Genomic DNA, 25085 nt, shown 5'->3' on the forward strand with positions numbered 1-25085 from the left:
GCTGGGGGCCCCCTGCTCATGGAACAGACCATTCCACTCTCCCAGCTGCTGTACGGGGGTGGGGGGAGGAGGGGAAGCTGGGGGGGGTCATCACCCTTTTAATAAACACTTTATTTTCTAATAAAACGACCCGTCTGCTTCCGCTGCCCCTTTTTCCATGCCCTGAAATCCTGCCACGATCAAGGCGGAACCTGCTGCCAGCTTTCATGTAGCAAGAGGCGCGCCAAACTCTCTGCTAATTAATCGCCTGCCTGTTAGCTAGTCTGGCCCGGCCCCAGCTGTTTGTTCCAGGCCGAGTGGGGTATTTACTAGTGCACGCCGGGCCTGGAGGAAGTAAGGGGGATTGCTGCCCCCTTGGAAAGGGAGACTCCCAGCTTGTGCCAGAGAGCAGGCCTGGTTCTTGGATCCACCTACAGAGACTCCCCCTTGTGGATCTGGTCCCCCCGCCATGGCTGAAGCACGAGCTGTGGGAGTTATGGGGGGGCCAGGTTGTCTGGTTACGGTGGGAGCTGGCTGGCTCCTTTGCTCCACAGCTGCTGTTTTCCTCTCCTTGCCCACCCCTCGCCGAGGTACCGCCGTGCTCAACCTCAGCGCTTGTCAAACTGGGTCCGAAGTGCAGGGGTGCACGCCTCCCTCCTGCTCCCTCGCCCTGGCCCTGGCGCTGCCGGTCCTCTCCCAGGGACGGCTCAGGGCTCGTGTTTGCAGCCGACCTGCAGGCTGTGCTCTGGGGTGGGCCCTGGCTGGAGCCCAGGGCAGTCCCAGGATCCAGGCCCTGCCGCTGGGATAGCCTGTCTGCTGCAGCCACGCTGAGTGTTGTGCTCGCCGCCCCCACGGGAGGGCGATAGCGAGGAGCCAGACCTGGCTTTGTCTACATGGGGACGTTAATGTGGAGTTGGGTGGGGGGAGTTCAAGCACACGAGTTGTTCCCAATTAACCTCAGGCGTAGACAAAGGCCAAGGCCTGGGGGCAATCAGAGGGGTGGGGAAGGGGACACAGGGCCTTTCCTGTCTCGGGGGTGCAGGCTGCACACTGTGGGGTATCAGGGAATGGGGCCTGGGCCCTTTCATCTTCTCGAGGTCGCTCAGCCTCCAGCCTTGCTGTGGCCAAGGTGCTGTTCTGGGGCTGTCTGGGAGCCTGGTTAAACGGGTTGGGGGGGGGGCGCTCTGCCCCACTGCGGCGTAGGCACAACCTGGCAGGCTCAGCCCCGAGAGCCAGGCCCAAAGGGGCCGTGGGACCGGAGCTCGGCCTGTCACCTTGCGGCCGCTAGGGAAGCCGGGCGTGGGGCCATCCTGCGCTGCTCCTTGCACCATGCTCCAAGGCTCTGCCAAGGCCTCTCTTCCCCCTGCGGCCCTGGGAGGGGGAGCTGGGCTGATCCCCTTCTTGCCCAGGGCTGTGTAATCTCCATCCTGGGGGGCTTGGCAGCGCAAACCAGTCCTTGCCACCTGCCCTGCTCTGAATAGAGCACAGGCCAGAAGTGCAGGGTCTCTGGTCAGCCTACGCCTGGGGGGACCCCACCCCACACACTGCCTGGCTCCAGCCATCTCTGCCTACCCAGCCCCCAGGCTTGCTGTGCATTGCTGAGATGCTGCACCTAGCTCCCACCCCACATCAAACCCATGATCAGCCCTGCCCCTGTGCAAGAGACATGAGGGGCAGCCCCGTAGCTGCAGTGCTTGCAAGCAACCGTGCCCCCGCCCCAGGAGCTCTCGGGTTAACTTCCTTGGGGTCCCCCACAAACTGGGATAGAATCAGTGTTTTTGTAGGTCATCCATCCTGCTGTTACCTGGGGCCTGTGGGGCAGGGTGGGAGGGCTAGAGGCGGCTGGCGGGAGAAGATGGGTCTGTCCCACAACACATGCTGCATCCAGGATCCCAGGGTGGTGGCAGGGGAAACAGACAGTGCCGGACCCCCCACCCCCACCCCAGCCTCGAGGTCTGTGAATGCCAGGCAACCTAAGAGCCAAACGCTGGTATGCCCATCACAGGGGCGTTAGGCCATGGCCTGGCTGGGCAAAGCCACTCAGAGGCAAGAGGGAGAATTCCCAGCTGGGCTTGGTCCAGGAGCAGTTGAGGAATAAGGGGATGGGCTCCAGGACAACTGGGGGGGCAGGCAGGGAGGGGTGGAGAAAAGGGAGTTTTGGAGGGAGGGAGAGTCGGGACCACACGCTCTGGACGGCTCCCGGCCGAGCCCTCAGAGCTCCTGCTAAACTGGGCTTTTGGTGCACTGCAGCCGGTGCCCAAGGGAGCAGGGACGGAGCAGGGAACTCAAACCGGCTCTCGCAGGTCCCAGGGCAGTGCCCGAACCGAACCATTGCACCCTCCTCCTCCTCCTCCTCCTCTGCATCCAACTGGGCCGAGTGCTGCCAGGGGCCTCCGGCAGCCGCGGACGGGATAAAGGTCCTGCCCCTCTCCTGGCTGTCTGTACTGAGCCCGCCAGCGCCCTCTGTGCTGTGCGCGGCTGGGGCACAAGCCCGGAATGACTGCGGGTGCCATGGCAGCCTCACTGGCACCTTCTCCGCCCACCCCAACGAGCTGCCGGCCCTGGGCGTTGACCTGGGTTACTAACATTTGTACAGCACCTAGCACAATGATGGAGCCGCTGGGGCTCCTGGGTTCAATTTCCTGCTCTGCCACCCACCTGCTGAGCCTCTGCAGGCAAAACCCTGCCCCGTGCTGCCTCAGTTTCCCCATTCCATAGACTGGGGGCAGGGCCCTACCTCCTAACTCTGCTGGGGAGGGGGTTGAAGGGCAGGGCCTGGTTACTCCTCCAGCAGCCCAGGAGCCCACTGCAGACAAAGCTGCCACCCCCACCCTAGGCTGGGATGCGGCAAAGGGCTCTGGGCACAGACTCTAGATCATTTCCTGAGTTACTGAAAACACCCTTCCGGCTGCTGCTGCTTCGAGGCGGCTGGAGGTGCAGGTAGGCGTGCCAAGCCAGGGGAGTGGGGGAACGGGTGCATGTGTGTGTCCATGTCCCCCTACAGGGGAGCTAGGGGCAGGGCCTGATCCCCCAGCTTCCCCCAATTTGCCTGTCCTGCCTTGGCATTTACAGAAAATTCTGTGGGAGGAGGTGAAGGGGACCAGTGAGGGGTCCAGCATTAGGCAGCTCAAGGGGGCTTTCCAGCTGGGTTTCCAGCCTCAGCTGCTCCCTCCCCCCCCCAAAAGAATCAAAGCAGCAACCTTCAGTTGTTGTAAAAGGAAATGCCTGAGGCTAAGCCCTGCCCTTCCCGGCTGGGGATCTCCAAGCGTTCCTGCCCCGGGGAGGCCGGGACTGTTATCCGCTCCCGGCCATCGCCAATCACCTTCCCATGCAGCTGGGAAAGCAGCGAGAGCACAAGGGCGTGGGAACAAACTCCCCAGGCAAAGGGGTGGTCTCTTCCACTGGGGGCAGGTGCTGAAGAGCCAGTGACACACCGGGGAGGGGCTATGGGGGTGGGGCAACCCCAGCCCTCCTGCTGAATGGCTCCTCTGGGGGTTAATTTGTGCGGGGAGGGGACGACTTTCCTATCAGCGTCTTTCCTATCAGTTGTGTTGGCAACAAAATAGCAAGCAGACCTCACTGCTATAGCCTAAGAGAGTTGTTTCTGTCAAGGATAAAAGTCATACTACTCCTGCCAGCTAATGGAGAGGCTCCTCTTGGCCCTGTGGTAGCGTTCCCTGCTTTTTGCTCTGGTGCTGCGGGTTTCTGTGTCAGCTGGCTGCAGCCTTCGCCTGTCTGCAAGGTATGTTACAGCCTCGCCGGGGCCAGGTGCCTGCTGAGTTCGGAGAGCAGGCTCAAGCCCGTTTTTGCAACCTCTTTGTCCTGATCACCTGGGCTGTTCCTGCCCTTGGCAGCGTCGGCTTGGTCTAAAGCTATGGCATTTGCTTACGTGTTTCCTCGCAAAATGCCAGATTCTTCTAATGTAGAGGTATTACCCCAGCACCTAGAGGCCCCAGAAGGGAGCAGGGTGGGGCCAGGCACTGCACAAATACATGCTGAGTCCCTGCTCCAAAGAGCTTACAATCTAAGGAGGCCAGCCAGACAAAGGGGGGAGGGGAAACTGAGGCATTGCAAGGGGAAGTGGTCACGAAGCAGGAAGAAAGCCCAGCTCGGAGCGCTAGCTCGGGGCCCTGCCTGCTGCCTCACAGGGCAGAACTTCCCGTTTGACCCCACTCTGCTCTGAGGCCCCAGGGTTAGCTCTGAGCAGCCCCCTTGAGCAGGGATCTGCCCGGTGGCACGCACGCCTGAGGCACGCCTTGGTGGCACTTTGCCAGCGGCTTCTGACCCAGCCCCTTCCCGGGGAGCTGGCTGGAGCAGCCGCTGCACAGCTGCCAGCTGAACTCCTCCTGAGTGGGAGGGGGCAAACACCCTGCTTGCCTCGTTAGCCTGCAGTGGCCAGGTCCCAGTCACCTGCTGCTCCACGGCGTTGGAATCCGCACCCCGCAGTGAGTAGCTACCCTGTTGTAGGGGGAGATGGGGGGGCTGCGCTTTGCTCTGTGTCTCTGGGGGGGCCTTGCAGAAGCAGAGTGGGCTATGCAGGGGGGCAGAATTGGAGGGACTAGGAGGGTTTCCTTGCTATTGTTCCAGTCAGCTGCCCTCTTCCCTTTCCAGATCAACTCCCTTTTTCCTGGCTTCAAGCTCCAGGCAGTAACAGGCCACTGGGTTTTCCTGCCTGAGCTGGGGAGGTTTCTTCCTTTGTATGCAACAAATGCCGGAGCTCCTGTTTCTCATGACAGGTTTCAGGGTAGCAGCCGTGTTAGTCTGTATTCGCAAAAAGAAAAGGAGGACTTGTGGCACCTTAGAGACTAGCCAATTTATTTGAGCATAAGCTTCCGTGAGCTCCAGCTCACTTCATTGGACGCATTCAGTGGAAATTCCACTCAATGCATCCGGCGAAGTGAGCTGTAGCTCACGGAAGCTTATGCTCAAATAAATTGGCTAGTCTCTAAGGTGCCCCAAGTCCTCCTTTTCTTGTTTCTCATGAATGGCTAAAAGGGAGCTGGGATGGGGGAGCGTCTTGGGGCAGAAGGGACCCAGGCTGTGCCCGCCCCAAAGAGGCCCGAGATGTAGCCGTGTCCCCTCCAGGCGATCTATGGACTCGGTGGGGGTGGAGGAGATCCTCTCCCTTCTCCTGGGAATGAGCTTGTGTTGGTGGCGGGAGAGACCTGGCCTGGGATGGCACCAGAGATTGTGCCGAGCAGGGCACTGTGCCCGCCGGGGGGGATCCCCAGAGTCTGGCTGCTAAGGGGCCCGAATGGTAGCTTTGAAAATCCCATCTGGATAGTGAGTGCCGCAGTGTTTTCGAAACCTGGCCCCATCTGCCAGGCCTTGTCGGAGAAGATCTGAATGATCAGGCCCTGGCAGCAGGATGCTGCCCTCTTCTCTCCCGTCCCTGCCAGCACTAGCGGCTTCCCCACGCAGCTGCTCCCAGTCCAAGGGAGCTGAGATCAGGCTGCAAGGGAGGCAGGATGGTGCAGTGGTTAGTGCAGTGGGCGGGGGAGCCCTGGATTCAAGTCTGATCTGCTCCAGACTGCCTGGGTGATCTCAGCCACGCTGCGCTGCGGTTCCCCCTCTGTAATGGGCGCTGGGAGGAGAAAGACACCACAGACTGCGAGGCGAGCGGGTACCTTAGAGGCAGGTAGTATATTCTAATATAATGCCTAATTCCCCCTTCCTTCGGTCTACTCATGGCTGCGTCCCTGCCGTGGCTTCTTGCTGAGGGGAACGCGTACCATGATTGGCTGGGAGGGTGGAATAAAACCAGCCAAAGGTACAGAAAGTCTCCTCGGGGCTACAGATTTTTGACCCTTGACAAATGGCCCCACGCTTGCTGTTTTCGATGAAGAGCCATCACAGCCCAGTCCCAGAGGATTCCTCCTTCCTTCAGCTAGGGGAGAGCTCACAGATGCACAAAGCCAGCAATGGGCCTGAGGAAGAAACTCCCCGACCTCGTCCACACCCCGTATCTACCTGTTCCATGGGGCCAGGTCAGACTCGGTAGAGCTCGGCTGAGTGTGGCCAGCTGGGGATCCGTCCCCTTGGTTCCCCGGGTCCGAACTCCCCAGCCCTGGCATCTCCCCTCCTGGCCCCGGTGCATGTTTCCTGCGGTGGCATTAGCTCCTTGCTGCAGCCCTGGCCCTGGCCCTGCCTCGGGTGCTTCCTGAACTCCCAGCTGGTTTCTGAGATGATGCCAGCTGCCGTTTCTGTTTCGTCTCTGCTCCCTCAAGGCTCCTCATGCTCCTGAAGTGAAGTGTAATCTTCCCTGACCAGGAGGGTGCCGGTCCCATGCCGCTCACGTGTGTCTCTGGGTGATAGCTCTTGCCTCCCCCGGCCGTTGCTCTTCTATCTTTTTTACTTTGTCTCCCCCATCCCCAATGTCCCACAATTCCCCCCCGTGCAGGAGCCCCCTTCCCCGGCCTTTCGGGAGGGTGAGGTGTGCTCTGAGCCCTGGGCTGGGAGCTAGCAGCCGACATGGGCTTTGGACAAGTAGCTCAGGCCTGCTCCAGAGCATGGTGCAAGGTGCAGTGTAGACCGGCCCCAGGAGCGGGGCTAGAGCCTTGGACAGTCTGGGAGACAGGAGAGGAGGACGTCCCATTGACCCCAAGGCTGGGTATTAAAGGGTTAAAGAGCTAAGGGCTTTAAGGGACCCAGTGGGGCAGGACCCAGCTGACCTGTCCCAGCCTCTCAGGCGGGGGCAGCCCCCGGGGTGGATCCTGACCTTGTTCTGGGGGCTCAGCCAGGGAAGCAGGAGCGACTTCTAGGCAGACCTACCCTGTTGGACACCCAGGAATTAGCCGCACCAGTGACTGGGATAAGCAGGAGGCTGGCAGACTCCCAGCTGTCCTCGATGCCAGGCCCACATCCTGGGACCTGGGCCTGGTGTTAACAGGCTGGCGCGGCACCAGCCCCAATTCGGTGGCTGCAAAACCACCTGCTGGGACGATGATCTGACAGCCTTTGGCTTCCATGCCAGGGCAGCTCAGCTTGGTGCTGCTGCAGAGCTGGCTGCCTGGGGCCCGGGCTGGGGGCATTGTGGGGCAATTCCTGTCCTTTGTGCTGCCAGGGGGTGCAGGGCAGATTCTCCATGTGCTAGGGAGCTAAGCTGAATAGTTGGGTTCAGGGTGGGGGCTCTCTTAGGTCCAGTGTTGCCTTGCCGGGGGGTGACGACTTCCGTGCCGACCAGGCCTTGGGTTGGAGGGAGGGGGAATTCCTGTACCCCATGAGGCCCTGGAGTCAGCAGAGGGGTGTCTGCTCTGCTGGCTGCTCCCCGATGCTGGGCGGGGCGGGGTAAGGGCGGGGACAGGAGCCCTCTCAGGAAGGTGCTGTCTCCCTTCTGCAGTGTCCAGGTGTAACCAGGCTGTTGGCTGACATTTAAAATGCGGGATTAACTCCCCCACAGCCCCGTTCTGCAAAGGGCGGGGCTGTCCCCTGGCTAAGGCCTCCTCGGCGCTTCCTCCATGCGGTCTGGGTTGGATGCAGGGCTCTGTTTCGCTCCGGAGCGGTGGCGCCGTGACCCACCCAAGAGGTGGCTGCATCGTGTGCCGGGCGAGCCCTCTGCCCGGTGGGGCTCTAGCTGTCAAACAAGCACGTTCCTTGCTCGGCTGGTTCTGGTGATCTAAGTGAACTGGCTGCTTTGCATCTTGCTGCTCCAGTGGGTGCGGAGGCTGCTGAGAGGAGGGAGTGCAGCAGTGCCAAGGCGCTGGGTTGCAAAGCAGCCCAGCCCCTGGGCGAGGGGAGATTTGGGGGATGAGCTTTTCCTTGCTTCCACCCTCTTCAAAGTCTCCCTTGATCTTGCCGCTTCTGCTGCCTGACCCCTCACGCCAGGCTTCTCTGCCTCGCTGCTGGCTTCCATCTGCCCAGGGGGTCCCTGAGGCTGAGCCATCCCCGACCAGAGCTTCTGGCGTGAGTTGTCCCAGGAATTGGAGGGGAGGGGCTTTGTGGCTCATGCTGGGGAGGGGGGCGGGGGGATGCTAGCCAGGAGCTGGGACCAGCTAGGCTGGTGCAAACGGGCGCCAGGCCCAGCTGGGGGACCCTCTCCACCAGGAGCAGAGTCTGTGCTGCCAGGTCCGGCGTGGGTTTTGGGGTGGGCAGTGCAGGCCTGCACCCTGGCAAGTCTTCGCCCCTGCAAAGCCCCCTGGGGGCCAATGATGCAGGGATGCAACCTAGGAGCGTTCTCAGGGCTGCTCTGGTTGGCGTGCGTCAGGGCAGGGCGCTCCTTGCAGCCCAGACCAGGGGTGGTGCAAGTTGCTTAGGGCCTGATCCTGCACAGGGGCTGAGGTTCTGCCAGGGATGTGCACTCCTGTGGGGGCACGTGGCAGCTGGCAAGGGGCATGTGATGCCTGGCAAGAGGCACTTGGCACTCCTTGGCCTCAGGAAGGTCCCTTGTGAAGTAACAGCCAGGCTCTGCCTGTCACGGGGCCAGCTTGCTGAAGGAAAGTTTAGCTGGAGCTAAGCAAACACCCTGGGAGATGCTTGCTTGGGGCTCGGCTGATTGGACAGGTGCGTGGCGTGCCTCTGGAGAATAAATACACCGAGCAGGGCTCCAGATGCTGCCAGCGAGTCGTGGAGGCTCGAGTGGCACAGGGGGATTTGCCAGGCTGGCATCACCATAGCTACGTGGGGGAGGTGGCCCCTTTCCGCTGCTCGGCGCGCCCCCAAAGTGACTGAAGCAGCTGGCGCCGTCTCTCCTGTGTTGAGATGCTGCTCTCGATGGGTGGGTGACTCTGCCCGTCTGAGTTGGCACCCTTGGAGCCGGCACGCGTCGTTACCCCCCTGTGAGGAACGTGGTTTAATACGGTGAGCGGGTCGGGGTGTGGCGAGGTGAAGGCAAGGCCCTAGGGATGCTGCAGCCCGAAGGCTCTCCCGCCGCTCGGCTCCTGTGCCGTTGGCCTCTCCCCGTGCCACGGCCCTGCTCCCCACTTTGAGTGACAGTGATAGGGGGAGGGGGTGTGAATGCCCCTCTCCTCCCAGGATTAGCTGTGTGTGTGTGGGGGATCGCAGGAAGCAGTTGGTTTTGGAGTTAATAGTTCTTTGAGATGTATGGGGCAGTCGCCCCCCCCCCCCCCTGGCCACGAGGAGCAATTGTCTCTTGGCGGATTCAGGCAGCCATCACTGTGTCAGTTAAGCTCAGGGCAGCTGCCCCTGCTCTCAGAGTGATTGTCTGGGACCCTCTGCGAGCCTTGCTCCACAGGTTGTGTTTGGAGCTTCTGTGGGAACCATGTGGGCCAGAAATGTTTTCTGTTTTTGGACGCTGAGAATCTGGTGTCATCCTGTGGCTCCAAGAGTTGGGGTCCTAGGCCCAGCTTAGAGCACCCATGAACCCCCACAAAGACTAGTTAATGCAGAGCCAAGGCTGCTGCCCTCTGCGATTTGCACCTCTGCAGACAGAGAGAGTTTAATGGTTAAAATTCAAACACGGGGAAACCAGGAAAGGCCGAGCATGAGTGATGGTGAACACAGAGCCTTAACTCTGCCCGAGAGGAGACCCCGAGGATGAATTACAGGCACTGACTCCAGATAAAGCAGGGCTCCAGATACAGGGGGCTACTGGGGGGAAAATCAACTGAAATATTTTCCCATTGAAAAATCAGCGTGTTTGATGGGAAAAGATTGATTTGTGGCCAGGCTACATCTCCCTAGAGGCACGGGGTGCCTTCCTGGGGCCACTCCTTCCATGGTGATCAGCAAATGTCAATTTTACCAGACCCCCAAACCAGCAAACTGTTTCCACAGATGATGATGACTGAGGTTAATGGAGCGGCAAAGTGAGAACAGGGCTGCTGGAGAAGGTAGGGTTGGCAGTAAGGCGGCTCCCTTTGGGCATCTTGATATGTGACGTTGACAATTTGTGTTTTGATGGCTACGAAGCTGGAACTTTTTGAATCTCAACAGTAGATAATTGTCCGAGCCGCCAGGAGTTTCTCACAAATGTGAAAATTTCAATTGATGATTTTTTTTAAAAAAGCTTAAACATGAACGTCGCTCGTCTCCATCAGAATGCGAAAGGCCGAACGCTGCCCAACCTAATCCCAGGGGCTGTCGTCCAGCAGAGGGGGCAGGGCTGGGAGGTTTGAGGGACCCAGACCTAGAGTCCCAGAAAGCAGCCAGTGGCAGCCGCAGGGCTGAATGCTGACCCCCAAACGAGACAGCTTCCATGTTTCTGAGTCGTTCTGCTTATTTCAGGATGACGCCAGAGAATCCCCCTTTTCCCTGATCAGCGCAGGGAGTGGCCGTTGCACGGGGGTGACGCGCATGGCAGCGTGATGGGAAAGTGACCTAGTGTTGAACCGTAGGGTAAGGTGATGCCAATGCAAACCACAGAGAGCCCGGGCGGTGGCTCTAACCCACCTGCTAGTAGAGACGGTACGTTGGGAAGCTCTGGACCTTGTGCCCCATGGGCACCTCCAGGGAATGTCTGGACAGGCTGCCAACAATGGCAGCGTAGCGTGGGCAGAGGATCAGACTGCCCACAAACCGCCCCGAGGGGACTTGCTCAGGTGCCTCCCTGCTCCCAGTGCAGTGTGGGGGAAGAAGACTTTTAGACCCCAGTGTCACGGAGTGTGGGGGAGTCTGGGCCCTGCACCCCTCTTCCTGGGATTCACTGAGACTCTCAGCCAGCCAGTAAAACAGAAGGTTTATTGGACAACAGGAACACAGTCCAAAACAGAGCTTGTGGGCACACCCAGGACCCCTCAGTCAAGTCCTTCTGGGGGAGCAGGGAGCTTAGACCCCAGCCCTGGGGTTCCCTGCATTCCTCCACCCAGCACCAAACTGAAACTAAACCCACCCAGCAGGTTCCCTGCTGCAGCCTCCGTCCACGTTCCTGGGCAGAGGTGTTACCTCCCCGCCCCCTCCTGGCTCAGGTGACAGGCTCTCAGGTCTCCCATCCCCAGGGCACATTCCCAGGTCAACACTCCCCCCTCCCTGCTGCATCACATTGTCACATCTCTCCCCCCTTCGAGACTGAACTGAGTGGGGTAACCTGGGGAAGTTCGGGGCCCCCTCTCCGGGACAGCGCATCCGCTATCAGGTTGGCACTTCCCTTCACGTGGACCACGTCCATGTCGTAATCCTGCAGGAGCAGGCTCCATCTCAGGAGTTTGGCGTTGGCTCCTTTCATCTGGTGCAGCCTGGTCAGGAGAGAGTGGTCGGTGTACACACGGTGAAGTGCCGCCCGAAGAGATAGGGCTCTAGTTTCTTGAGGGCCCACACCATGGCCAGGCACTCCTCGATGGCCGCGTAGTGTTGCTCCCGGGGTAGCAACTTCTTGCTCAGGTACACGATGGGGTGTCTCTCTCCCCCTTTTCATCCTCCTGCATTAACACCGCCCCCAGTCCCATGTCTGAGGCGTCGGTGAACACCACAAAGGGCTTGTCAAAGTCTGGGTTTGCCAGAACTGGGCCACTGACCAGAGCCTCCTTCAGCGCCCGGAAAGCCTCCTGGCACTGCTCGGTCCAGACCACCTTGTCTGGCTTCCCCTTCTTGCATAGCTCAGTGATGGGGGTGGCTATGGCGCTAAAGTGGGGCACAAATCTTCGGTAGTATCCTGCCATCCCAATAAAGGCCTGGACCTGCTTTTTGGTGTGGGGAGTGGGCCAGTCTCTGATCACCTCCACCTTAGCTGGTTCCAGCTTTAGGCGGCCGCTCCCCACCCGATGGCCCAGGTAAGATACTTCAGCCATCCCCACCTTGCACTTCTCCGCTTTTACAGTCAGCCCAGCCCCCTGGAGTCGGTCCAGCACTTGTCTAACCTGGGACACGTGGTCCTCCCAGGTCTGGCTAAAGACACAGATGTCATCAATATACGCCATGGCAAAACTCTCCATCCCCCTCAGTAGCTGGGCCACCAGGCGCTGGAAGGTGGCCGGCGCTTCCTTGAGGCCGAAAGGCAGGGTCAGGAACTCGTAGAGCCCCAGAGGGGTGATAAAGGCCGATTTCAGCCGGGCATCTGCATCCAGCGGCACTTGCCAGTAGCCCTTTGTAAGGTCCATGGTAGTAAGGTACCGAACTCCTCCCAGCTTGTCTAGGAGCTCGTCAGGCCTGGGCATGGTGTAGGCATCCGATACAGTGATGGCATTGAGCTTCCGATAGTCCACACAGAACCGGACTGACCCGTCCTTTTTGGGGACCAGCACCACCGGCGAGGCCCAAGGGCTGGCAGATGGCTGGATCACCCCCAAAGCCAGCATGTCCCAGACCTCTCTTTCCAGGTCCTGAGCAGTTTTCCCTGTGACTCGGAAGGGGGAGTCAGGTTAGTGCGTCCAGGCTGGTTGGAAAACAGCTGTCAGTACGGATGCAGCACCCCCCTGACCTCAGCTTGCTGGGCAGGGGTTAGCTGATCCGAGAGGGGAATTGTTTCCAGGGGGGAACCAGCCCTGGTCCCAGGGAATAGATCTACTAAAGGGTCATCTCCCTGCTCCTCCCACTGTCCACACACGGCCAACACCACATTCCCCCTGGCATAATATGGCTTCATCATATTCACATAGTACACCCGGCGGTGGTGCGCCCGGTTCGACAGCTCCACCACGTAGTTTACCTCATTGAGCTGCTTGACAACCTTGAAAGGGCCCTCCCAGGCGGCCTGTAGTTTGTTCTTTCTCACGGGGATGAGAACCATCACCTGATCCCCGGTGGCGTAGGCACAGGCCCGCGCCGTGCGGTCATACCAGACCTTCTGCTTCTTCTGGGCTCTGGCCAGATTCTCCCTGGCCAGGCCCATGAATTCAGCCAGTCTTTCTCGGAAGATCAGGACATACTCCACCACTGACTCTCCATGGGGAGTGGCCTTCCCTTCCCACTCGTCTCTCATCAGGTCCAGGGGGCCCCTCACCCTCCTTCCATATAACAGTTCGAAAGGCGAAAATCCGGTCGACTCCTGGGGCACCTCCCTGTACGCGAACAGCAGGTGAGGTAAGTACTTGTCCCAATCCTGCGGGTGCTGGTTCATAAAGGTTTTCAGTGTCATCTTTAGCGTCCCGTTAAACCTCTCCACCAGCCCATTGGACTGGGGGTGATAAGCTGAGGCCCAGTCGTGCCGGACCCCACATTTCTCCCACAAGCACCGGAGCAGGGCCGACATGAAGTTGGAGCCTTGGTCTGTCAAGACTTCCTTGGGGAACCTCACTCGGCTGAAAATGGTCAGGAACACGTCGGCCACGGGGTCTGCTTCAATGGAAGCTAAGGGCACTGCCTCGGGGTAGCGGGTGGCAAAATTTACCACCACCAGAATGTATTTCTTCCCTGACCGGGTCGTCTTGCTGAGAGGCCCCACGATGTCCATGGCCACCTTCTGGAAAGGCTCCTCTATGATGGGCAAAGGTCTCAAAGCCGCTTTCCCCTTGTCCCGGGCCTTCCCCACCCTCTGACAGGGTCACAGGATCGGCAATACTGCCGGACTGTGGTAAAGACCCCGGGCCAGTAAAAGTTCTGTAGCAACCTCTGCCGGGTGCGCCGGATTCCCTGGTGCCCTGCGAGGGGGATGTCATGGGCCAGGTACAGGAGCCTGCGGCGATACTTCTGGGGGACCCCCAGCTGCCTCCTGATCCCACAGGACTCTACTTCCCTTGTGGGAGCCCATTCTCGGTACAGGAACCCCTTCTCCCACAGGAACCTCTCCTGGCAGCCTCTCCTCATGGTCCGTACCACCCTGAGGTCGGCCAGGTCCCTGAGCTTCCGCAAGGAGGGATCTTTCCTCAACTCGGCCTGGAACTCAGCGGCTGGGGAAGGGATGGGGACCGGCTCCCTCTCACTGGCCGGGTCTGAGGCCACAGCCTCTCCGAGCCGTGCCCCTCGGCGCTCCCTCCCCACCAGGGTAGGGTCCTGCGCCTCCGGTGTGGTACCCTCCCCAAGGTCAGGGTGCAGCGCCCCTCGCCGGCTCTGGCTACGGGTCACAACCAGGGCGGTCTGGGGGTTGCTTGGCCAGTCCTCTAGGTCCCCCCCATCAAAACCTCAGTGGGCAAATGGTGGTGTATCCCCACAACCTTGGGGCCCTCCTTGGCCCCCCCATTTCAGGTGTACCCTTGTCACGAGCACCTTGAATGGGGTTCCGCCCACCCCCGTCAGGGTCAGGTAGGTGTTGGGCACCACCCGATCTGGGCCACCACCTTGGGCTGGGCCAGTGTCGCCTTCGCGCCCGTATCCCAGTATCCATTGACCTTCCTCCCATCCACCTCCAGGGGAACAAGGCACTCTCTCTGGAGGGACAGCCCCACGCCCACCCTGTAAACCGAGCACCCTGAGCCCAGAGCCTCCAGCCCTCTGGCGGGGCTGGCTGGGGGTACTCTTCCCTCCTGAGCAGGTGGTAAACTGGCAGCCCCCCTTGCCTGGGTCGTCTGCCCCTCGTCCACCTGGGTCCCTACCCAGTTAACTCTGGGTAGGTTGGGTCTGATCAGTCTGTCCCTGAGCCCGGGGCACTGGGACCGTACATGGCCTCTCTGGCCACAGTGATAGCAGCTCAGGTCTCGTTGGTCCCCTCGAACGGGTCGGAGGGGCCTGACGCCAGGCGTTCCCCTTGGGAGGGGGTTCTCCCTATTTCCCCGCTGGGAGGTCCTCTGGTGACTCTCTCTCTGCAGCGGGGCGGGGGGGCCTGTTCTTTTGGGACTCCTCCCGGCTACCCACTGACCGACTGTTCACAAACTCGTCGGCCAGCTGCCCTGCGTGCTGGGGGTTCTCGAGCTTTTTGTCCACCAACCACAGCCTCAGGTCAGAAGGGCACTGATCATACAGTTGCTCCAGTACGATTAGGTCAAGCAGGTCCTCTTTAGCTTGGGCCCCAGCTGTCCACTTGTGGGCATATCCCTGCATTCGGTTGACCAGTTGTAGGTAGGTGACCTCAGGCGTTTTATGCTGACTCTGGAACCTTTTCCGGTACATCTCGGGGGTCAGCCCAAACTCACGGAGCAGGGCCTTTTTGAACAGTTCGTAGTCCCCTGCCTCCACCCCTGTCATTCGGCTGTACACCTCCACGGCTTTGGGGTCCAGTAAGGGGGTGAGAAACTGGAGCCTGTCTGCAGGGTCAACCCTGTGCAGCTCGCAGGCATTTTCGAAGGCTGTCAGGAAGCTATCTACGTCCTCCCCCTCCTTCCGCTGGGCCAGGAAGCACTTATCAAAGCTCCTTGCAGTCTTGGGTCTCCCCGCACTCACCGCAGCCGGGGCCCCACTGCTCCTCAGCCTGGCCAGCTCCAGTTCATGCTGTCTTTGTTTCTCCTTCTCCTGACATTCCCACTCCTTCTCCTCCTGCTCATGTTGACGTTGTTTTTCATGATCCTCCAGCTCCCTCGTTTTCATCTCCCTCTCCCATTCCAGACGCATCCGCTCCAGGGATGGGGAGCTCTGCCGTGAGGATCCCCTGCTGGCTGCCGGGGTCAGGGTGCCCTCGGTATTCGCTGGCTTCCCCCAGGCCTAGGTTAGGAAGGGTCTCGGGATGTCCTCGGCAGCAGTCTGACCCCTCCCAGCTCGGTCAGGGCCCACGCTGCGTCCGCCGGGTGGCTTCCCTCAGGGATTGGGTCATCCAAGCGATCCCTCTCCTCCAGCTGGGCAATCAGCTGCTCCTTGGTGGACCTCCCGATGCGCAGCCCCCTCTGCCTGCACAGCTCCACCAGGTCGCTCTTAGGGCGTTTAGTGTACATCTCCCTGCTGGCCACTTGCAGGCCGGGCAGCTTTCCACAGTTTCCAGGAAAAACCCCTCGTGTGCCAGTCCTTCTTGAGGTCACCACCTCTTTGCCAGGGTCGAGCAGCAGACTTCTCCGCCCCTGGGACCGCTTGCTGCAATCCCCCGGGGGACCCTGTTACTGCAAAAGTCCTTCTCTCTGGTCACATGCTCCCAGGGGTTAACTGCCCCCTGAAACTGTCTCTCTCTGAATCTTCAGCACACCTGTTCCCCGTCAATCCCCCTTCGTTTTATTGCTCCCCAGTCACTTACTGCAGGAAGCGCCATTCACGGGGTGCAGTACATCCCACCGCTGCCACCAGTTGTCATGGAGTGTGGGGGAGTCCAGGCCCTGCACCCCTCTTCCTGGGATCCACTGAGACTCTCAGCCAGCCAGTAAAACAGAAGGTTTATTGGACAACAGGAACACAGTCCAAAACAGAGCTTGTGGGTACACCCAGGACCCCTCAGTCAAGTCCTTCTGGGGGAGCAGGGAGCTTAGACCCCAGCCCTGGGGTTCCCTGTGTTCCTCCACCCAGCCCCAAACTGAAACTAAACCCACCCAGCAGGTTCCCTGCTGCAGCCTCTGTTCACATTCCCAGGTAGAGGTGTTACCTCCCCCTCCCCCTCCTGGTTCAGGTGACAGGCTCTCAGGTCTCCCCTCCCCAGGGAACATTCCCAGGTCAACACTCCCCCCTCCCTGCTGCCTCACATCGTCACACCCAGTGAAACCCTTTGTCCCACTAAGAGGGGATTGGAGGAAAAGTGACATCTGGGCAGGAGCCGTCTCAAGAAACCTGCCCCTTGGCCAGGTGGGGACTGGGAACCAGGTGCCTTATCAGCATCTGGGAGGCCGAGGAGATAAAGGCCTGGGCATGCAAAGAACAAGGCCTTGGAACAAATAAGGGCAGCCACTGTCCTTCAGCGCCGTGTGCAGGTGCACTGCATCCGGGGACCTGACCATGCTGCCCCTGGGGGGCTGCCCCTGGGGGGCTGCCCCTAGGCCTGCAGCCCTGCCGGTGGCCAGAGCTCAGGGGAAGAGGGGACAAGACCTAGCTGCCAGGAAGCCACTGGGGCTGCCAACGCTTGGCTCCCGTGGGCAGGCAGAGCCCCGGTAGCTGGGACTGAGCTGCAGTCTGCATGCAGGGGAGCAGTTGGGCCAGGAGACCACCATGGTGTAGCCATGAAAATGAGAGAGGAAAAACACCCGGGGGGGGGGGGGGGGAGATTTTCCTTTTTCTTTTGTGTGTTTGAAAAAATGTTTTAATTTGGAGATTTTCTTTTAAAAGAAAACAGCAACCCAGGAAAATACAAAATCTTGTTTTTTGAAAACTGACTTTATATTTCCACATTTTTGTTGGGGGGAAGAGAAGAGGAATACGAGAATGTTGAGGGATGTGGGGAGGAGAACCCCCAAATATTTTCACCATTTCCCTAAATGGCTTGGAACTTCTGGGTCGAGCCAGGGAAAGCTTTTTCAATGAACAATAAATGCACCAAAAATGCATTTTATTTTTTTTTCCAGGGCACTAAAACTCTTTGCGAATTTGGGTCGAATTCAGTGAATAGTTTCAGCTAAAAAAAATTCCATCGTTTTCTCAAGAAGTCAAAACTCTTTCATCCATTTTGAAATGAAACCTCTCAGGGTTTTGTTTGGCGATGGTGTGTCATTTAGACAGGTAGCGAATTGAAATTAAAAAAAGGGGAAAAAACATTTCTCCCCCCACCCCCCCAAATTATTTTGTAACAAACAAAATGTTTCATTTGACTTAAAACAAACAAACATTTGTGAGGAAAAAATTGGACAAATTCCAGGTTCAAACGGAAACAATTTTTTCTTTTCTTCTTTTTAAGTTTGTCCTCCCCCCCCCCCCCCGAACTGACGTCAGTTCACTTCGTTCTGCTTCTGGGTTCTGTTTCTGGTGCTGGGAGGAAGTGTGATATCTGGGGCGGGGGGGCCAGCGGTCAGGACTCCTGGGTTCTGTTCCTGGCTCTGCTACTGACTGTAACCTTTGTGCAAATCCTTTCCCAGGGCTGTAGCATGAGGCTCAGCGGCTACTTCCTGGTGGGTGACATTGAGAGGGTTAATTTAAGTCTGTACCATGCATTTAGATCCACTGGTGGCAAATACATTAGCAATGCAGCTTACTGCAGATCTGATTTCTGGTTTTCTTTAGATGCTCTGCCAATGTCCACAATCTGCTATTCAGGGCTCCTTTGCTGGATTTCAGCAAGCTCTGCTAACATGGACTAATCCTTGCAAACTCCAAGGGAGTCGGGGGTTACCAAGCTACCTGAGCCCCAAAGCGGGTGGGTTTATTATTTTTTTGCTGAGGCTGCACAGTGAAGTGGGATTAGGACGCCAGGCTCCCAGCCTGCTGCTTGCCCCACTAGACAACGCTGTCTCTGGTGTTTCTGTGAGGGGGCATGTGCATGCCAGAGCTCTATCTGGGGCTAGCTAGGGACTGCTCTTTAAATGAGTGCATGCTGTCACCCCGATAGGGGGCCAGAGGCAGAAGCTGCAATCCAAGGAGATCAGGCAGACCAAGGAAGGATGATTACCCTATTTTACCCGTGGGGAACTAAGACGCAGGCTTTGTCATCGCTGACCCCAAAGTTCACGGCGAGGGAGCAAGCAGGGGTAGTTCTGTCCCTGGGAAATGCTGCTAGAGACAGGGTTCTTGTGGTGCAAGCAGCTTAAGAGCGTGAGGCTGGCTCCCTTCATCGTCCCCCACCTCGCAGTGATGCCAAACACCCTGTCTGCACTGTGGTTTTGCAGCGATGTGGCTGAGTGAGTCAATTTATCCCTTGGTTAAAAAATGCACCTTTCTGTCGTGACGGCAAAGCCCCAGAGCGCTGCAGCGACCTACCCAGTGAATGAAACCCCAAGCTCCTGGCTCCTCGTTCAGCCTCTTAATTGTAGGGCTGCCTTCTTTGTCAGTAGGCTTTGGGGGGGGGCAGATGAGGGTGGCCTGAGGCTAGCATGCGAGTGTCTGTGTGTGACCATAGGGCATGGACCCGCGGTGGGGCACCCGGCCCATGGCCTGACCACTGTTAAGTGTGTCCATGAGATAGGGTAGCCACCCAGCTGGTTTTGGAGTAGCGGAGCCGGTTTTGGACTGGCCTGGCTGGTTTTTGTACTCTCCTGCCAGCCTCCTTTGCTGGTGAGTTGTTGTTGTTTTTTTTGCCATGTGCCCATGCAGCTGCGAGCACAGAGATTGGGCGAGTAGCCACTGCACACATTACAGCCGGGGGCGTGCACCCAGGTCCCGCTCTGCCAGCACAGTGGGCCGGGTCCTCGCCTGCCAACAGCCAAAACCGGAGCAGCTCCTCTCAGTTCCGGGGCCAGCCGGGAAGTGGGCGGACCTGTCACCCGAGGGGTAAGGTGAGGAAGGGGCAGGGAGGGACAGCAGAATGAGTCCCGCAAGGACTGAGACTCCAGGAAGGGGGTGGGTGCAGGGGCTTCTGGGCCATGGGGGATAAGGCCGCTGGTGCGAGAGGTGGGGCACCTGACAGGAGAAGAAGAGGGTCAGATGAGGTGGGGATGGGGCAAATCTATGCCCCACTTTAAATGGTGCTCTGCAGCACCCACCCCACCCTTCTCCATTGTGAGACAATTAGGGCGTGGTGAGCATGGCTGCTGTGAGTGGGTGTCTGATGGTGGGAGAAGAAGGAAGCTGATTCAGCAAGGAAAAGGTCTACGTATACAACACGCTGTGTGTGTGTGTGTGTGTGTGTGTGGGGAGTAGGGAGTGTTTGGGGAGGAGACTACAAGGTGCGAAACCACACACAAGAAAGGCGGCCGATGGTGCTATTTTAAAATCTCCTTTCAATGCAATGCGAGCTGGGCTCTGGCCCAGGCTGATGAGGGACATGCCAGGAGCTGCGTTGCCCAAAGCACCCTCCCAAGAGGCATTGGCTGTGGTTGGCATTTGCTGCAGCAAACCTTGAACAAAATCGAGATGAGCTTGGACTGTTGCTGATCAAGTTTTTTTTTTTGTTTTAAATCCCTGGAGAGCTCTCCCCTGAATGTCTTGGTCATCCCTTAAAGCGGCACCGGGCCTCTGTTGGATGCAGGAGAAATGAGATTCTCTGATCCCGCTTCCTCCTCCTCCCTGTTTTCAGTCAGAAACGGGCGGGCAGAGCCAGTTTTGCTCTGTGTAGACTCACGAATCCTCCTATGCTGGCGAGGGTTGGTGACTGCGACAGGTGGCGTCCCCGTGGGAGAAGCAGCAGCATCATCACCGGTCTTCTCAGCCGCAGGGATGGGAGAAGGGATGAATTGCTGGCTTTCGCAGGCTCTGGAGCTGGTGTCCCAAAGCGACTGGAGCCCCAGATAGGCCTCCTCTGGACCCGAGCTATGTGAAGCTGAGCCTGCCTCAACCCACCAGGTAGCTCATTGATAAAGCTGCTGTCCTTGGGGGGCACCTTGCTTCTCCAGGGCTCCCCTCCAGTTGCAGTGAGGGAGACGCAAGGGGGCCTGATCCGAAGCGCCAGTACGAGTCTCTCCATTGAGCTCGTTGGCCTTCCTGGCTGATCCTGAGGGTCTGTTGGGTGCTGAGGGGCAAGCTGCTGCCACGGCCCCATCCGGCCTAGGAAGCAAAAGATCCTGGGGCTCTAGAGTGCAAGGTTCTCATGCCAACGCCGAGCAGTAACCGGGCTGGGGGGGACATCTTGCATCCCCCTGTGATCTCCAGTCCCTGACGGGTGTGTCTGTGCTTACAGTATGAATGGAGGGCGGAGTCTAAAGTGTGTGTGTGTGTGCACACTGCTTCCTTCTATTGGGTGGAACTGGAACTTCTAGACTGTGTGTCATAGGGCCTATACTGCTTCATGGAGCTTCTCCCTTGGTTTAGGTGGGAGGAGGTGCTGACTTCTGCCCCTAGCGTTGCTGTGATGTTCTGCATGGCGCCCTGGTGGGCAGCACAGCATCAGTCATGACATCCAGGGTGTGCAGGACGTTTTTCCCCAGGTGTGTTGGGAATCTGATTTCCAAATCCCTGCAGCAATGGAGCGATGTCTAATTCCCGGCACGTGTTGTGAGAGAGTCTCCTAAACTGATTGGTGGGGGCAGTGGGAACGGAGAAATGCCCCGAACTGATGCAGTCACCTTTTTCTCAACCTGCCCATCAACCCCTCGAATAAGCTGTGGAGAAGTACCAATCAGGGGCTGTTGCTGAGAAGCGGGTGGGGATGCCAGGCTGGCTGCCTACCGGCAGGAGTCCAGGATGGCTTTAGCAGCCAGGCTTTCCGTCAGCGACGAAGGTCGCTTGGCACCTCTGAAAATCCGGGTGCTTCACATCAGATGCCTAAAAATGGCTTTTGGAGTTGAGCTTTGGGGCCAGGCTCTAACTAAGGGGAGATGAATGGACAGAAGAGCCCAGGGGATGCAAGCCAGCCGGCTTGGGCAGCAGGAGCTGCAGAGGAGGAGGTGCTTGCACCCCCAGCAGAGCAGGGATGGAGGTGCAGCCATGTGTGGGTTCTCAGCTCTTGCCTCTCTCTCTCTTGCAGGGGAAGATGCTGTCCCGCCGGGGCTGCAAGCTTGAGGTCCTCGTCCTGACTGCGGTGGGGATCCTCTGCCTCCTCTTCCTTCTCGACACCAACAAGGACGAGCGGGTGATGATGGCTGCCAAGAGAGTCAGCAGTACCAGCCCCTCCGCCCCCATGCCCGGCATCCCCACAATCCCATGTCACGTCTCCGAGTGCAAGGAGAACGCCTCGGTGGCCAACATCTCCGGCTTCGCCAGCCTGCCCGGCCACATCCAGGACTTCCTTCGCTACAAGCACTGCAAGGAGTTCCCCCAACTGCTGGATGCCCCTGACAAGTGCGGGGGGGCTGAGGGCTCCCAGGGGGTCTTCCTCCTCCTAGCCATCAAGTCCTCCCCTGGGAACTATGAGCGGCGGGAGATCATCCGCAAGACCTGGGGAGCAGAGAGGACGTACCAAGGGGTCCGCATCCGCAGGGTCTTCCTCTCTGGGGAGGCGGGGGACACGCGGGAGGCTTGGAAGCTGAACCGGCTGCTGTGGCTGGAGGCGGTGGAGCACGGGGACGTCCTGCAGTGGGCGTTCCGCGACAGCTTCTTCAACCTGACCCTCAAGCAGGTGCTGTTCCATGGCTGGCTGGAGGCCCGCTGCCCCGGCGCCCGCTTCCTCTTCAACGGGGACGACGATGTCTTCGCCAACACGGACAACCTGGTGCACTACCTGCTGGACAGGCGGGACGCCAACGATGGCGACAAGCACCTCTACGTGGGGCAGCTCATCGTCGACGTGGGGCCCATCCGCGAGAAGTGGAGCAAGTACTATGTGCCTGAGCAGATCACCGCCCTCAAGTCCTACCCGCCCTACTGCGGGGGCGGCGGGTTGCTCATGTCCGGCTTCACCGCCCGCACCATCTACAAGGAGTCGCTGGGCATCGAGCTCTTCCCCATAGACGACGTCTACCTGGGCATGTGCCTGCAGAAAGCCGGGCTGGCCCCAGCCTCCCACATGGGCATCCGGACCGTGGGCGTCAGGGTGCCCTCTGCCAAGCTGGAGTCTTTTGATCCCTGCTACTACAAGGAGCTGCTGCTGGTGCACCGCTTCGTGCCCTACGAGATGCTGGTGATGTGGCGGGCCATTCACGAGCCGGACCTGCCCTGCGGGAAGAAGCTGCAGGTCTATCAGGGCGTCTGAGCGGATCCTGGAAACTGAGGGGAGGGGGCAACCGGGAGGGATGTAATGCGAGGTTGAAGGTGCTAGGGCATCAGCGGGTGATCCGCCTGTCTAGTTCTTTGCTGCTGTGCCCCGAATGCTCCAGACCCGTCACCTCTTGCTCTTGATGCCTATTCCAGGAAGTCCCGGCTCCAGGGGACGGGACTTCCAGGAATGCGCCTCAGCAGGACTTACGGCTGACACTGTTGGCTGGTATGCATGGGGTGCACAGAGATGCTGAACAGCTCACTGGCTTCTGGGTCCTGTCCCAACTGGTTTGGCCCGTTGGCCGTTCCTGGGATGTCAGGGGCTTTTCCCCTCCCTTCCCCATGGCTGCAATAGGCATTTCGAGCTGATGCAGGGATCCCTTTGCAGCGATGCCCTTGGGGCAGCTACCTCCAAGAAAGCAAGTGCCAGAAGGCCGCCAGACCAGGGTCTCTGTGGCGTGGAGGGGAGAATTTCTGCCTCCTTGACTAATGGGCATGTTGCCACCTGGGTGCCCAAATCTTGGGGCAGGATGTCACTGGCTTGGCCGATGTCCGGATCTCGGCCCAGACGCTGCGTCTCTGGGGCCAAAGGTCCAAACGCTGCAGGAAATGGGTAGGGTCTCTGGTGTGATGAGCTTGGCTTAGGTCCCAGCCCCAGCCCCTGTTTTACTGGGGGCGCTAAGAGCAGGAGATAGGCACCATATGCATTCCCCGCCCCAGAGCTCTGGGGCCAGATCTGCCCCGGCGCAACTAGCTGTGGTCCCGTAATGTCAATGGAGTCGTGCCTAGCTCTGGGGCTATGATGCAGCAGAGAGTACTAGGGGGATGAGTCTCGTGTTCTCAGCTGGGCCCACAGGGGATCTCTGGCCAGTCCCTTGCTGCTAACGGTCTGGTTGTTGGATATATTGACTGGCAGGGCTGGTGCTTCCAGCCGCTCAAAACCGCTGAGAGAAGCAGTGCCGTTTGCCCTATGAGCTAGGCTGGCAAGGGGTGAAGGAGGAGATGAACCAGGTTGAAGGACTGTGGCCTTGGCCCTCTGGGTAGCTCCGGGGAAGCTGTAGAAAACCTCAGGAGGGCGTGTGTGGCTGCCTCTCCTCTCTCCCAGCACCTGTCTGTGCAGATGTTCCAGTGAGAACTTGTTGCAGGACAAATATTGGCCTGGCCTGGGGGCTTGGCCCTGCCAGTGGGACGGTGTCCCCGCCCTGAGAGGTGCCAGGAGGCCGGCCGTGCCCAGCGGGCTTCAGGCTACACCATCTCGCCCCGAGTCAGCGCGGGAGACTCGGGGTATAAAACTGCATCTCTGCTGGCAGGGGAGGGAGCAAACGGGGGCCTCTCTGGCTCAGCTGTGTCCTGACTGTACTAATAGCCCCCCAATACCGCCCCCCCACTCCTCCCAGGGGCACAGTCCTGCATGGCACCAAGGGGTGATTTTCCAAAGAGCTGCCCTGTCCCTGAAGATCAGGCCTGAGGCACATTCCCGAGCCCCTTGCAGAACACGCCTGATACTTACTAACTGCCCTGGGCCCTTTGAATTCAGGCCTGTGGCTTGGCACGGCCAGACAGGCATGGGGCCGCGGCAGAAGCCTAACATACGACCCTGCCCCGCTCTGCCCAAGCGGAGGGCAAACCTGAGATCTGAATTGCTGTTAAACTCGACCCACCGGCAATGTCTGTTGCTCAATCAAGACAGGTACAAGTGTGCACCACCGAGCCCTGAGGTCTCTCAAACTGCCAGCTGTTCCCCGAGCTTGGGACAAAGGGCTGCTGAGGCTTTATCAGCTCATTGTTCTTGAGGAGATAACAAGCCCAAAGTTTCCTAGGACCCTGGCCTTGGAAAGTGATGAAGTGATGAAAGCCGATGAAGTGAGCTGTAGCTCACGAAAGCTCATGCTCAAATAAATGGGTTAGTCTCTAAGGTGCCACAAGTCCTCCTTTTCTTTTTGCGAATACAGACTAACACGGCTGCTGCTCTGAAACCTGGCCTTGGTTTGTTTGTTTTATGTTTAAAACTAGCTCTTCAGCTATTCCTCTCCCCAGCTCCCCCTTGCTTTACAACGCACCCTCTCTTCTGAACCTAGGCCATCTGTGGTTCAGTTTCTTGTGTAGCCTTGTGCTGGAGTCAGGAACTGCACAGGTTAAATCTGCTGCTGAGATAAAACATCCATCCCCTCCCCGACCTGCAATACAAAGACCCAAAGAAAGCAGAAGTCGCAGGAAACTGAAGATCTGGTTCTATTTTCAGCACATGTTCTGGCAAGGGACCATCTCTCCCCCCTGATTGTGGCAGAATTTTCTTGCTACCCCCTCCCAGGTGCTGTTCGTGGAATCTCTCTGGCCCCTGCAACCCCGAGGTGGGAGGTGAAGCCACCAGCTCACAGACCTGGGGGTGCAAAGGGCTGACCCTCCCTGACGGCGGGGGCGAGGGTTTGCTAGCTCTGAGGTGCGACGCTGTGGTCTGCAAAGCGCTGAGTTGTGGGCTTCCGGCTCCCTCCTGCTCCAGCCAAGTCTAGTTCCTCACCAGCGGCTGCAGGAAGCTGGTTCAATCAGCCGGGTCCTGGGCTGGTGCAGCATGTGGCTCATTCTGTTCCCTCTGCCGTTTGGCCTTCATACACATTGCGGGGGCTTGGCTGGCCCGTAGTGCAAAGCGTGTGGGTCCCTGCTCCTGTCCCCTCCCGACTGTGACTTCTGCCCCTGCCCCGTGGGGTCTTAACCCAGTGAAAACTGAAGTTTCCCAGAGAACTGGGGCCATGTCCTGAGAATAAATGAGTGGTTTTTAT

At 58.9% G+C, this 25085-nt stretch overlaps 1 protein-coding gene across 1 annotated transcript; it reads left to right on the forward strand.

The window, feature by feature from the left end:
• Window positions 1-4105: 4105 nt before the first annotated feature.
• On the forward strand, window positions 4106-24227 carry B3GNT3 (UDP-GlcNAc:betaGal beta-1,3-N-acetylglucosaminyltransferase 3). Its single transcript, XM_073323713.2, has 2 exons — window positions 4106-4424; window positions 21140-24227. The coding sequence occupies exon 2, from the start codon at window positions 21146-21148 to the stop codon at window positions 22301-22303; it is 1158 nt and encodes a 385-aa protein (XP_073179814.1). The 5' UTR covers window positions 4106-4424; window positions 21140-21145; the 3' UTR covers window positions 22304-24227.
• The last annotated feature ends 858 nt before the right edge of the window (window positions 24228-25085 follow it).

The sequence above is a fragment of the Lepidochelys kempii genome, chromosome 25 (assembly GCF_965140285.1).
Source record: "Lepidochelys kempii isolate rLepKem1 chromosome 25, rLepKem1.hap1, whole genome shotgun sequence".
NCBI lineage: Eukaryota > Metazoa > Chordata > Testudines > Cheloniidae > Lepidochelys > Lepidochelys kempii.